The sequence below is a fragment of the Bos indicus genome, chromosome 8, assembly GCF_029378745.1.
Source record: "Bos indicus isolate NIAB-ARS_2022 breed Sahiwal x Tharparkar chromosome 8, NIAB-ARS_B.indTharparkar_mat_pri_1.0, whole genome shotgun sequence".
Lineage (NCBI taxonomy): Eukaryota > Metazoa > Chordata > Mammalia > Artiodactyla > Bovidae > Bos > Bos indicus.
This window is the reverse complement of record NC_091767.1, coordinates 61,847,875-61,860,676: the sequence shown is the minus strand read 5'-3', so window position 1 is coordinate 61,860,676 and position 12,802 is coordinate 61,847,875. Positions and strand designations below refer to the sequence as shown.

The window sequence follows — 12,802 nt, the reverse complement described above, 5'->3', positions numbered from 1 at the left end:
AAGGGGACGACAGAGGAGGAGATGGCCAGATGGCATCACCAACTCAATGGACATGGGTTTGGGTGGACTCCAGTAGTTGGTGACGGATAGGGAGGCCTGGCGTGCTGCGGTTCATGGGGTCACAGAGTCGGACACGACTGAGCAACTGAACTGAACTGATCCTTCTAAAGTTTCCTTTATACATGTTTTATGATGTATATAATAGATGAGTATAATATGTGTATAATTTATAAATAACCAAAATTTAAAGTGTTTTCTCTCAACTTTTTCTGTTAGGAGTTACATGATCAAAAAAGTTTAGAATACCACTAACAAGAAACACCACTGCCTCTGTCATAGCCTTATGGTTGATTCTGGTCTAAAAATGAACAAAATGTAAACAAAAGTTTTCAAACTAATACTAAATCCATGTTTGCTATCTTTTAAATAGGTTAAAAGACACCCAAAAGGTGTGTCAGATGTTTCAAAGTAGCATTATTTTTTTAAAGCACATTATGAGGTAGACTTAAACTACTCAATGCATATATTAATAAAACATTAAAAACCTTAAAATTGTATGTAGGTATGTAGATAAGTTCACCTGTAATTCTACCATCCATTTGAAAACTCAGAAAAGGTAAAAACCTATTAATAACGTGGGAAGAAGGAAGTTTTGTTTCAATTTTAGATTTGAGAAGTTTACTAAATTATTTTATGGCTAGTTTTCAATGAATGTGAATATCTTTACTAGAAGGTAGATAAAAGGTACTCTAATGCTTATTGTTTTCACTAGGTCAAAATGATACTATCCAAGCAGGACCAGCTACATAATTTGTGAGCCCAGTGCAAAATAAAAATGCAGGCCCCGTGTTCAAAAAATTAAGAATGTCAAGATTGCTTCAGCAGAGCAATAAACTAAGCCTGAGGCTTTTCTTAGTAAAGGGCCCTTGTGACTGCATAGGTCACACACCCATGAAGCCAGTCCTGGGTCTAAGTCTGTGTCACCTGCAGCTATGGAATACCAAAACTTGAGTTATCTTTGTCCCTTGAGCTCTAGTACTAGACTAGGCATCTAGTAGGGAGTCACATGTTTGTTGAATGAAAAACTGAATCTTGCAATTTTCGAGAACAATGAGAAATGCTTGGTTTTTCTGTCCTACTGTCAGGAAAAAACCTTACTCCAATGAATAGTCTGTTCATTATAATAAATGATGGACTTCTGTAGTACTGAATAATTTACACATCAAAATTCTGGCCTCATGGGAACTTGAGACCACATACGGTGAATTTGATTCATCCAACATTCAATTTATTTGATTGATCCTGCTGGGCACTGGGAATAAAAGTCCCTGCCCTCAAGGAGCTTACAGTTTGGTGTAAGAATCTAGTGAGAAAACTTTCTGGTGTTTGGCATATTATCTGGGACAATCTAAATTTCCTGAAAGTCAGAAAGCACAGTCAAGAAATAGAAGATGCAGTGAATTTTAAAAGAAAATTCAAATATTCAACCTTTAATGTAAAAACTGAAATCTATGTAAGGGAAAAAACTCAGGAAAGCTGAAAATTCTTTTTTAAGTATTTTGGACCAGATTTAAACTTTAAAAGGTATTTTATTATCTCTGGCATTTTCATCTATAGTGACATTTATATACACATACATAGAGGAGGGTATGTGCATGGGAGATATATTCCTTGGAACTTTGGATAAAATCCATTAATAAAATCCATTTTTCCATCACTAATTTCATTTACAACTAAAGCAGCACACAAGTAAATTTAAGACTTTGCTTTTGATAATAATTTCGTATCATTTGAATGTGAGAAATTCTTCAGAATTGTGTTTAGGTTATAAATTTCGTACAATCTCATTTTGCACTGAGATTAAACTATCTGTACAATGTGATAACCATATAGTTTAATAGTTATCGACAAAATTTAATGGCATCAAGAATACTCTTAAGTCTACCTGGGTTTTTATTTTTTCACTCTGCACTCTTCTTTTTTCTTCAAAGCATGAAAGACCCCTGTGCAAATACAGAGCCTTTGTTTTTCCTTCCCTGTACTTTGGTACATTGCTTTCCTTAATATAGCAGCATCCTTAGCTTTTGTAGTATTTTACTTAGTGGCAACTGAAGAAAATCACTAGCCTGGGCTTTAACTGGGAACTTAGAAGGTTGTTGTGAAACTGTCAGGAAGGTGGTGAGCAACCAAAAAAACTCTCATAGATTGTGCACCCAGAGCGCATCCAGCTCTTTAAACACTAAGCAGACTTGGTTATCTCACCTCCCAGCTCATAACAGATGAACACAGCATATTAGAAGGAAGTGGGGAGCCTGTTAGAAGCAGGTGTATTGATAAGTGTAGTAAGAAACCACTATATAAGCAAAACAGACTGCTTAGCAGACATAAAATATTTTAAATTAAAAAAAAAAAAACACACCAGCAATCTGAGGCAAATGATTATATATACCTTGGGGCTAAGGGAATCACTTTATAATAATATCAATTTGTTATAGCCCTTTACAATTTATGAAGTATTTTACATACATCAGAGCTCTTTAGATATTTGTAATAACACATGAATATCACTTACTTTTCATCATGAAAAAGTGAATTATACTGAGCATGCTGTTTAAGAAGAAGGCAGGTAAGGTATACTGACATATCTGAAAGACTTGCATCAAAAATAATTACAGGTTTTAAATTTTGGCACTTAAAGAGATATGCATTATTTATCCCAAAATTAATATATATGCTTTCTTCATAACCCACATGGTGTTACTGAGTGAGTTTTCATAGCTCTCAGTGACTGCTGGTCATTAAATGGGGATGATTGTCATCAGTAAGTTATCAAACTATTTATCCTGTTAAACACAAGCTTAACAGATCCTTATGGATGCCAACACCATATATTCTAATATGGGAAACACTAGGCTCCCAAAAGATTCTCTGAGTGTTTTTCCTATATTGCACTTTCTAGAAAACAGCTTTAACAATAATGTGATGTGATCCTGGTTCTAGATACAGAAGTGGGAAACAGATGATTAACCTTTTCCATGCTTGTTTTCCTAAAGTTTTTGGTATAGCCTCTCTTCAGGGATGTAACAAGGAGAAACAACAAAATACACATGCTTTTTGGGCTTCTGAGAAAAAAAGACCACAGACATTTTCAAAAGATTAAAATACAGGTCTCTTCTGCATCAGCCATTTCATTTTCACAACTGAAAATAAAGAACTACTGTGGAGTTGATGTTCTTAAAGTCATTCAACATAGCTTTGCCATAAATATACTACTCTGCAGAAAGCTTTTAAAAACAAGTATAATTTATACTATACTTACCAACAATTATACTTATCAATTATAATACAATTTACCAGTTATGAATAAAAATGACTAAAAATTTTGAGTTAAAAACACCAGATTAGACTTTATACTGAAGTGAAATAGGACCTCAAAATTTTAAGTGTAATATCCCCCAATATCAATAGTATCGCATTCCTGATGCCTTTTAATTTCTTAATATTACCTGATGACTTTTTGATCATGATCATACCTCAGAGGGGGCTTCCCTGGTGGCTCAGAACGTAAAGCATCTGCCTGCAATGTGGAAGATCCGGGTTTGATTCCTGGGTCAGGAAGATCCCCTGGAGAAGGAAGTGGCAACCCACTCTAGTACTCTTGCCTGGAAAACCCCATGGATGGAGGAACCTGGTAGGCTATAGTCCATGGGGTCGCAAAGAGTCGGACACGGCTGAGTGACTTCACTTCCTTCTATACCTCAGAGAAGACAAAAATTTTACTGAGTTTGCTGGCTATTAATTTTTCATTCTTATCTGTGTGACTCTGTACAAGGCTATTAATCCTCCATTTTTCTTTATAGTTATTTATCCTACTTGAGGGTTTTTAGTTAGGTATGGACTGTATGTACACCCTGCAGTTTATGGCACTAATTCTAATGGAAACTGTCAATCTTGTAAATGTTCTTTTGCATAGTAAAGAAAATAAGCCAGCTCTGTTAATAAGAGTTCCAGAGGTTGTTAAATAGGTAAATTAATAGGCCAGTTTACCATCCTTTACAAACTAAAGGGTAAAATGGTTGGGTAGTAAGCACAGGCTAGGAACTAAGACACTGGGTTTGAAATTCAGTACATGTCAGCTCTGTGCTCAGGGCACATCACCTAACCTGAGTCTCCCATTTCCTCCACAGTAAATTGGTGCTCACATCACCTACCTTGCAGTTTTTGTGAAGGTTAGCAGTAAAGTATGTACATTATTTGATATATGATAGAGTGGTTTAAGAATCATGTACTGAAATTTAGAGTTGGGCAACATTTGGGCCCAGCATCTAACATGGAGTGCTCTCCAAAGGAGATGCAATATATAGAAATTTCTTATAACCATTGTACTTAGTAGCTTATTTTTACTATCAGCATTAGGTATTTTTGTCTCCAAAACTTTCTTTTAAACATGTATTTTTTAAAAAGTTTATGGCAAACTTGTTTTTCAGTGTGTACTTTTTATGATGACTAAAAAAATTTACAATTTTTATTTTAACAACCATGGTAAAAAAAAAGATGTAATTTTTAAAATTTGTCCTAGAGCCAACATTATCTAAGTGAGATGTAACCTCTATGTGTGTAAATGGCTGTCTGGTAGATTCTACAAAAAATGTTATTTTTATTCATGCATTTGGGTTACGTAAATATTTCTATAAGATTTAAAACAGTTTCTCCTTATCGCTGGAATTCTCAGCATCAATATTCTCATACCTTTCTTTTTCAATCTATTGGCCAGTTTAAGGGTATCCATAGTAATACAACTTAAGACAAAAAAAAAAGTGTTTATAAATCTTTAACAGCCAGCATAATACAGTAGAAATTGCCCTGAGCAAGGAATGGAGAGACCTGAATTCAAGTCCTGGCTCTGCCACTAATTTTGCAGGATGACCTTAGCTAAGTCACTTAACTTCTACATTCATCAAATAATGAGATTGCATCCATTTTAAGACCTCTAAAATTGCTTTCATTTGCTTATTTTTTAAACTATCAGAACACCTTCTGGGAGTTGTGGTAAGCACCGGATGGGTACAGAAATATTTACTGATGTTTAAGGTAGTAATGTTTCAAGCTGTGATCTAGGAACCATCTGAATATAAATTATTTGGGGTTACTGTTAAAAATACAGATTCCTGTCCTCTCCCAGGCTGAATCAGAACCTCCTAAGGTGAGGGTCAGATTTCTCTATTTTTCACAAGCTCCTCAATGATTATTGGAGAAGGGAAAGGCTACCCACTCCAGTATTCTGGCCTGGAGAATTCCATGAAGTAGTCCATTGGGGTCACAAAGAGTTGGACACGACTGAGCGACTTTCACATCAATGATTATAATGCACCCTAAATGTTTGAGAACCACTGGCCTAAGAGAATATGTTCTAAGAGGGAAAAAACTAGCATGTGGCTCAAATTACTCTAACTTCTGGCAAAATCTCCTCTAAAGATAATCCCATTCAAAGCAGAGAAGACTAGAAAAAAGCTGCCTGCATCAGCAGAGTAGTCAGCCTTATGCCTGGCCCCTGCATGATGCTTTTTACTTGCTATGTTCCATAACAAGACACAACAAAAGGTCTTGACAACCAAGTCACTGACTGCCACAGTCATGACAACAGCTTGAAAACAAATGGAAGTTCTCTCTTCATTAATAGTAAGAGTTGAACTCAAGGAAAATGAGAAAAACACAACTCTATTTACTCTCAATTTTCCCTCCACCTGTCACTCTGTGATTCAAATAATGTGGTGGAGGAAACAGAAAATCTAAGCTACATTGTTCTCATCACTCTGTGGCCAGACAGACAGTATACTAATTTAATAAATAAATCCTCTTCATACAATAGAAATGACCCAAGCCCATTCCTTCCTCTCTTTTCCTTTCTAATGCTGTTGACAGGAACAAAATATCAACTAAGGACATATGCTGTAGACTTAAAAATTCATACAAATACAGTAAATTACAAAGAGAGGTGATAATGTTTTTTCTAGAATTTCGCAACAAAATTACTCTCACGGTGAAAAACATAATTTTGACAGGAAACCTAAAAGACATTTTGCTGCAAGACTGTAACAGTTGTAAGGATAATGCCATCATCTGTGCTCATTATAGAGAAACTAACAGCAACTTTAAAAGGCCAAGAATACTGATAAGTGAAGATGAAATTTCTTTTCAGCAACCAGTATGCCAACATCAGACTTCCGGGTTTTATTCAATACTAGCATCACGAGTTTCTCCTAATCCAACCAAAACTCCTGCCAAATGTCCACAAAATTCACACCAAAATCAAAAACAGAAAGAGAATTAAAAGAAAGAGACCTGACAAAGCTACCAGCAGAGCTGGAGTGTAGTGGCACGGGTCAGCAGGAGTGGAGGAATGCTGCAAAAGGAGTCTAACTTGGCGATGCCTCGTGATGCTGGATGATCAAGTACTCAGGTCACAGGTATGTTTGTGGACCCATAAGAACCAGGATCTTGACCCAAACTTTTAAGATCTTCTAAAAAGAAAATACTTCACCTAAATTGAAGTATATAGAAGTCGAACACCAGTAGAGTTCCTTATTTGACGTTAAATTGTGCCTAAAACTTTGGCTGATACAAAGAAACCCGTCCACTAAGGCACCCAGAGGCGATCTGACAATGTGTTGGAGAGAACTTTGTCGTCAGTACCACATCATTGTGAGAGTACAGAGAACGGATCACCCGCAGGGGACTGGCTTCTTTGGGCAAACAGTCAATAAGTTCACTGCACTGTTTGTCAAACCCCAACAAGCGAATCCCATATCCATGTGGGGACGAAATCATTCGCCCATCAGGGCTGAAGCAAAGTTCTTTGATATAACCCCTGCCTACATTGGCTTCTTCAATGTAATGAGTCAGGCGTAGAGAACAGCGAGGTGCGACTGGTCTCACGGGTGCTCCTTCTTGGAATTCATAGACACAAGTCCACTAGAGGGAGAGAAGAGAGCGAAGTCAAAGTTACAGAGCCTCATAAATGGAGTATCATCTTTAAAAATTGTGAATAACTGTAGTCAGCTGTAACTTATAAAATGCAGTACAGCAACTACACTTCAACTAAAATTAATTCAAAAACAAAGTTATAGAGCCCCAAACAGTGCTACAGATAATCTTTCTTTCCCCCAAAGGCTCAACAGAATGCCACAGCTACATCCCTGCTGCAAGAAAACATCCAGATGAATGCTACCCCTCTCCCAATTAACAAAATCTGTAGGCCCCACACTGTCTTATCTACATTCATATCAAGGTTATTGCTGTACCGTGACACTTTGAAGCATTTTATTCCCCAAGGTTACTGTGACTTCTAAAGTAATAATTCCCCTGACAGTAACAACAATCTTGATATTTTAGGGTTAAGATATCTAAGCCCTACACTACCTCTCCTACACACTTCGAAGACTCTTCTCTCCTGTTAGCTGTGGCTTCTGAAGCTAGTGAGATTCTTGGAAGACACTAGCTTTCCAGAGTAAGGAGGATCCTAAGGTCATACAACCCCTTTCCCCCTAGTTATCAGTTCAATCCCTTCCTTTCCCAAAGCTTTGTTTTTTTTGTTTGTATTTTGTCTGTGCTGGGTCTCAGTTACAGTATGCAGGATATTAGTTGTGGCATGTAGGGTCTAGTTCCCTGACCAGGGATTAAACCCTGGCCCCCTGCATTGTAAAAAGAGAAACTCGTAATACTCCATTGACTTAGCAAAACCTCCCATTTAGTCAGCTTAGCTCAGTCCTGGGTTTACTATGTAAGAGGTTTTTTACAATGAGATGAAGGAGGCAAGAATTAAACTGGGCTTAATCTGAGCTGATGACTGGTTTAAAGTATCTCCCACTTGCCAAACCCAGGCCAGAGAGGAGGAAGAAGGATTTTGAAGGGATTAAGACACCATGAGCACACATGGCAATGGCAGTTTGTTCAGTCAGCCCCGCTGAAGGTGCAGTGGTGCTGCCCCGTACCTCCTGATCATCAGTGTTGCTTGAGCACCGAAGAAGAGTGGCCCAGCCTTTTGGGTGCAGCTGTAAGGAAGTGATGCAGTTTCCACGGTCTCTCTCACCAGGAACTTCAGGGGTTAAGACTTCAAGACTATTTCGTGGTGAAATTCCTGAGATATAAGAATATTAGGATGTGGAATTCGTATTATTAAAAGACTAAGGCAACTCATCAAAGCTTTGATTTCTGGCAGCCACCCCATCGGGGCTTCCTTATTTCTTCATCTGCCCTTTATGCTACCACATGTAAATACACTGAGGTGCCCTTCAGTGTATGGGCTATGTTTCTGGAGGTGGGTGTAGGGGAAAGGGTATGACAGTAACTAAAGAATCCAAGTTCCTGCAGCAGGAATCAACAGTAATCTATGGCTAAGGCAGTAATGGAGAAGGAAATGGCAACCCACTCCAGTATTCTTGCCTGAAGAATCCCACGGACAAAGGAGCCTGGTGGGCTACAGTCCATGGGGTTGAAAGAGTCGGACATGACTGAGAGACTAACACACACACACACACACACACACACACGGCAGTAAAGCTGACTAGGAGTCCTTTTGATTTGAATCTGCATCTCAGAAAGCTATATAAGAATCAAAAGTTATGTGGTATGAAAGGAGTCTGGAAAAGTAAAAGATAACAATTCTCATCTCAGAAGACCTGGTGCTCTCTAGTCCAGAGAAATACTTGGAAGCCATGACGACTGCCTTAATGTAGATTAAAGATGTATGTAAGGAGCAGGACTTACAGCCCCTAGGATAGTACCATAAACAATAAGTTGACCTATAATTTTGGAGGTAAGAGAGGACAACTCACACAGAGACATGTCAAGACAAGGGGTGGGAGATACTGCCAACTGTACATATTCCTGGTACTCTGCTATGGCCATCATTTCTTTCTACCTAGCCACTGATGAAAGTGACTGCTGTAGTGAGCCATTGTTACAAATGGGAGTATGTCATGTCCCTGAATATGTGGAAAATCACTTTCATAAACATTGTAAGGAAGCAACTTCGAAATTTAATACCAAGAGAAATATTTCAAAAATTCTGTGCCTATGCTGCTGCTAAGTCGCTTCAGTTGTGTCCAACTCTGTGCAACCCTGTAGATGGCAGCCCACCAGGCTCCCCCATCCCTGGGATTCTCCAGGCAAGAACACTGGAGTGGGTTGCCATTTCCTTCTCCAATGTATGAAAGTGAAAGATAAAAGTGAAGTCGCTCAGTCGTGTCTGACTCTTAGCGACCCCATGGACTGCAGCCTACCAGGTTCCTCCGTCCATGGGATTTTCCAGGCAAGAGTACTGGAGTGGGGTGCCATTGCCTTCTCTGAGGAGTTAATTTAAAAATAATGAACTGCCTCTGTCAGACCCTTTGTGAATTATTTCTCACTTTGATGTGGTCTCTTCTTTTAAAAGCTTCCCTTTAGATTACTGCACTGACAAAAACCTGTTATGTTCTAAACTGCAGTTACAACCAAATTATATATAAGTAATTTCCCATGTGATTAAACTTTAACAACAATTTTAGGGGGAAAAAATCCTATTTCAAGAATTAATTTTGAAAATCTATAACCAAAGCAGAAAAGAAACTCATTCTGAATAGGTAAGCAGTGGTTTTTGAGTCTCTGCTCCTTGGAGGTTGCTTAAGAGCTGGCTAAAGGGAGGAACCATACAGGGTCAGAGTGGAGATGGGGCAGCAAGACTGGAGGGTCAAGGGCCTCTCTAATTACACTTGGATCAGTTACTCTACTTTTATTTGTGCTACATCCCTAAAAATCCACAGGAGAAATATTACATATCCAGGCATAAATCTCTAAGAGGAGAATATTTAACCTTAAAATGAGACAGCATAGTCTTTAATATTCAGAGGACCAGATGATGGATAGTCAATAGGTTAGGTTAGGAAAGACTCTCAAACCATTCTTGGAAGTAGCCATAAAAAGTAATCAAGTAATTAAATAGGCATTTACCAGGTAAGGCCACCCAGGAAAAACCTTAATTAGAAGTCTAATGTAAGGTCTCTCCTCTAAATTTCTAGGTACAAGATATCTCCAAAAGGTGACCCAAAACTACCAAAACAAAAACAAAACCTGTATCTAGCCATCAGACTACCAAGAGGAGAACAAATAAAAAGTGCTGAAAGACCTCAAATGTGGGTTAGTATGGAGAGGGATGGTAAGTGAAATTTGCTAGATAGAAAGCATTTCAATTGAGGGGTAGATAGGCTAGATTAACCAGACAGTTCTACCAGACTGGCTGGGAAAAAACTGGCAAAAGCTAAGTGGGGCCACATTGTATCTCACTTTATCCCACAACCCCTGTGAGGCTGCCAGGCATTGTTGAGGTAAGGAAACAGCAGAGCAAAAAGCCTACCGGGCTGGAACCAGGCGACTTTCACAAGCACCTGATAAATCATCCCTTTATATTATATATTATATAGCACTATCAGATCCATTGTTGTTACTCAGTTGCTAAGTCGTGTCCAACTCTTTGCAACCCCAGGGACTGCAGCGGACCAGGCTTCCCTGTCCTTTAGTCTCTCCCAGAGTTTGTTCAAACTCATGTCCATGGAGTCAATGATGCTGTCCATCCATCTAATCCTCTTTCACCCCCTTGTCCTCCTGCCCTCAATCTTTCCCAGCATCAGGGTATTTTCCAGTGAGTCGGCTTGTCCCATCAGGTGGCCAAAGTACTGGAGCTTCATCTTCAGGCACCAGTCCTTCCAGTGACTATTTGGGCTTGATTTCCTTTAAGATTGACTGGTTTCATCTCCTTGCTGTCCAAGGGACTCGAGTCTTCTCGAGCACCACAGTTCAAAAGCATATTCTTTGGTGCTCAATCTTCTTTATGGTCCTACTCACATCACTGTAGATCTGCACATCACTACTGGAAAAACCATAGCTTTGACTATATGGACCTTTATTGGAAAAGTAATGTCTCTGCTTTTTAATATGCTATCTAGGTTTGTCAGCTTTTATTCTAAGGAGCAAGCGTCTTCCAATTTCATGGCTGCAGTCACCATCCGCAGTGATTTTGGAGCCCAAGAAAATAAAATCTGCCACTGTTTCCATTTTTTCCCATCTATTTGCTGTAAAGTGATGAGATCAAATGCCATGATCTTCATTTTCTGAATGTTGAGTTTTAAGCCAGTTTTTTCACTCTCCTCTTTCACCTTCCTCAAGGGGCTCTTTAGTTCCTCTTCAATTTCTGCCATCAGGGTGGTATCATCTGCATTATCTGAAGCTGTTGATATTTCTCCCAGCAATCTTGATTCCAGCTTGTGATTCATCCAGCCCAGCATTTTTCATGATGCACTCTCTCATTTAATTTCTGTTACAATCTTAATTGGAGTCTGTATTTCCCAACTATTCTCTCTCCAAACAGGACCAAACTTAAATCCAGGAAGTAAAACCAAAATTCAAATTCCAACAAAAATTTAAGCCCATGATATTCAACCTAGAGACTCTGGTTAGCTTTGTGGGGTTTTGTTTGTTTTTTGGCCACAATGAGGGACATATGGGATCTTAGTTCCTTGACGAGGGATGAAACCTGTGCCCCCTGCAGTGGAAGTGCAGAGTCTTAACCATTGAACCACCAGGGAATTCCCTGGTTAGCTTTTTGAAAATGATTATTGAGGGGCAAGGAAAAACCTCATCTCTATTGGCTTTTATTTTTAAAGATTAAAATCAAACCAAAGAAAGCTATTTTAGCATCTATATACAAGATTATTAAATCCAACTTCTAACCTACCTTCTCTTTGTGAGGTGCGTGACATGTGTTTCTCAGAAGATGAATTAGAATCACTGTGATGACAAGGTGAACCAGAAACTCTAGGACCAGACGAACTCGACAAAGTGGTAAGATCTTGAAAATACAAAACATTCCAACAGTGAATTCTGGTAGTGTCTCAACTTTTAAATAATCTACTTGAATCATATTTTTAAAGTTCATCTGAAGCATGGCAACTACATACCCGCCTAAAAGTGGTCTATAAATAACTAAGATTGAGGTGGGCAAGATGTTTCTTTGGAATGTCCTATCCATTCCAAGGCTTAGTCGCTTTCTAAAATTCTTTACACCAATGACTTAAGTGAAATAAAAATGAAAAACCAAATAAACACAGGAACATCTTTGAAAAGTGAAAGTGAAGTCGCTCAGTCATGTCTGACTTTTCGCGACCCCATGGACTATAGCCTACCAGGCTCCTCCATCCATGGGATTTTCCAGGCAAGAATACTGGAGTGGGTTGCCATTTCCTTCTCCAACATCTTAGGTTCCCCATTATTTCTGTAGTGAAATGGAATAAGAAAATTCAGCATGAATGAAAACTGAGCTGCTCAGTCTGTTGTTTTATGTTAGAATAGCATCCAAACAACAGGCCCATTACTGAGAACACGAACAGATCTTCCTTAAAGCATAGCAACAACTTCTATCATGCTTATTGAAATTATGTGAATACTATCTTTGAAATGCAATACAAACATAATATTGAAATCTGAGAAAATAAAATGAATATCAGATAGGGGAGTCTGATGTACTACTCCAAACAGCAGTCTCTATGTCACACTTTTCTTGTAGCCCCACACATCTGTGGGGACTTCTTATTAATCTAATTTCTTTTGATGGTATTAAGTATCAGAATTACCTTTAAAAGACAGAAAACCTTCTTGGTTTTTAAGCAAAACATGCCAACTAGATCTCCTAAATCACTACTTCTCACTAAGCTTAAGTTGATTATTAATGTTTAACCTAACAAATTCTGAAATTAAAAGGACTGCACTTACA

At 38.4% G+C, this 12,802-nt stretch overlaps 1 protein-coding gene across 2 annotated transcripts in view; it reads right to left on the bottom strand.

Moving 5' to 3' along the window:
- Positions 1 to 6,208: 6,208 nt before the first annotated feature.
- The window catches only part of DCAF10 (DDB1 and CUL4 associated factor 10), a 51,622-nt gene continuing 45,028 nt past the window's right edge, over positions 6,209 to 12,802 (bottom strand). For both annotated transcript variants that reach the window (XM_070794777.1, XM_019966228.2), the window contains 3 exons: positions 11,768 to 11,881; positions 7,992 to 8,137; positions 6,209 to 6,972 (listed from right to left, as the gene is read on the bottom strand). In XM_070794777.1, coding sequence (XP_070650878.1) covers positions 6,604 to 6,972; positions 7,992 to 8,137; positions 11,768 to 11,881 — 629 coding nt within the window. In that variant the 3' untranslated portion in view covers positions 6,209 to 6,603. The remainder of the gene's footprint in view (positions 6,973 to 7,991; positions 8,138 to 11,767; positions 11,882 to 12,802) is intronic.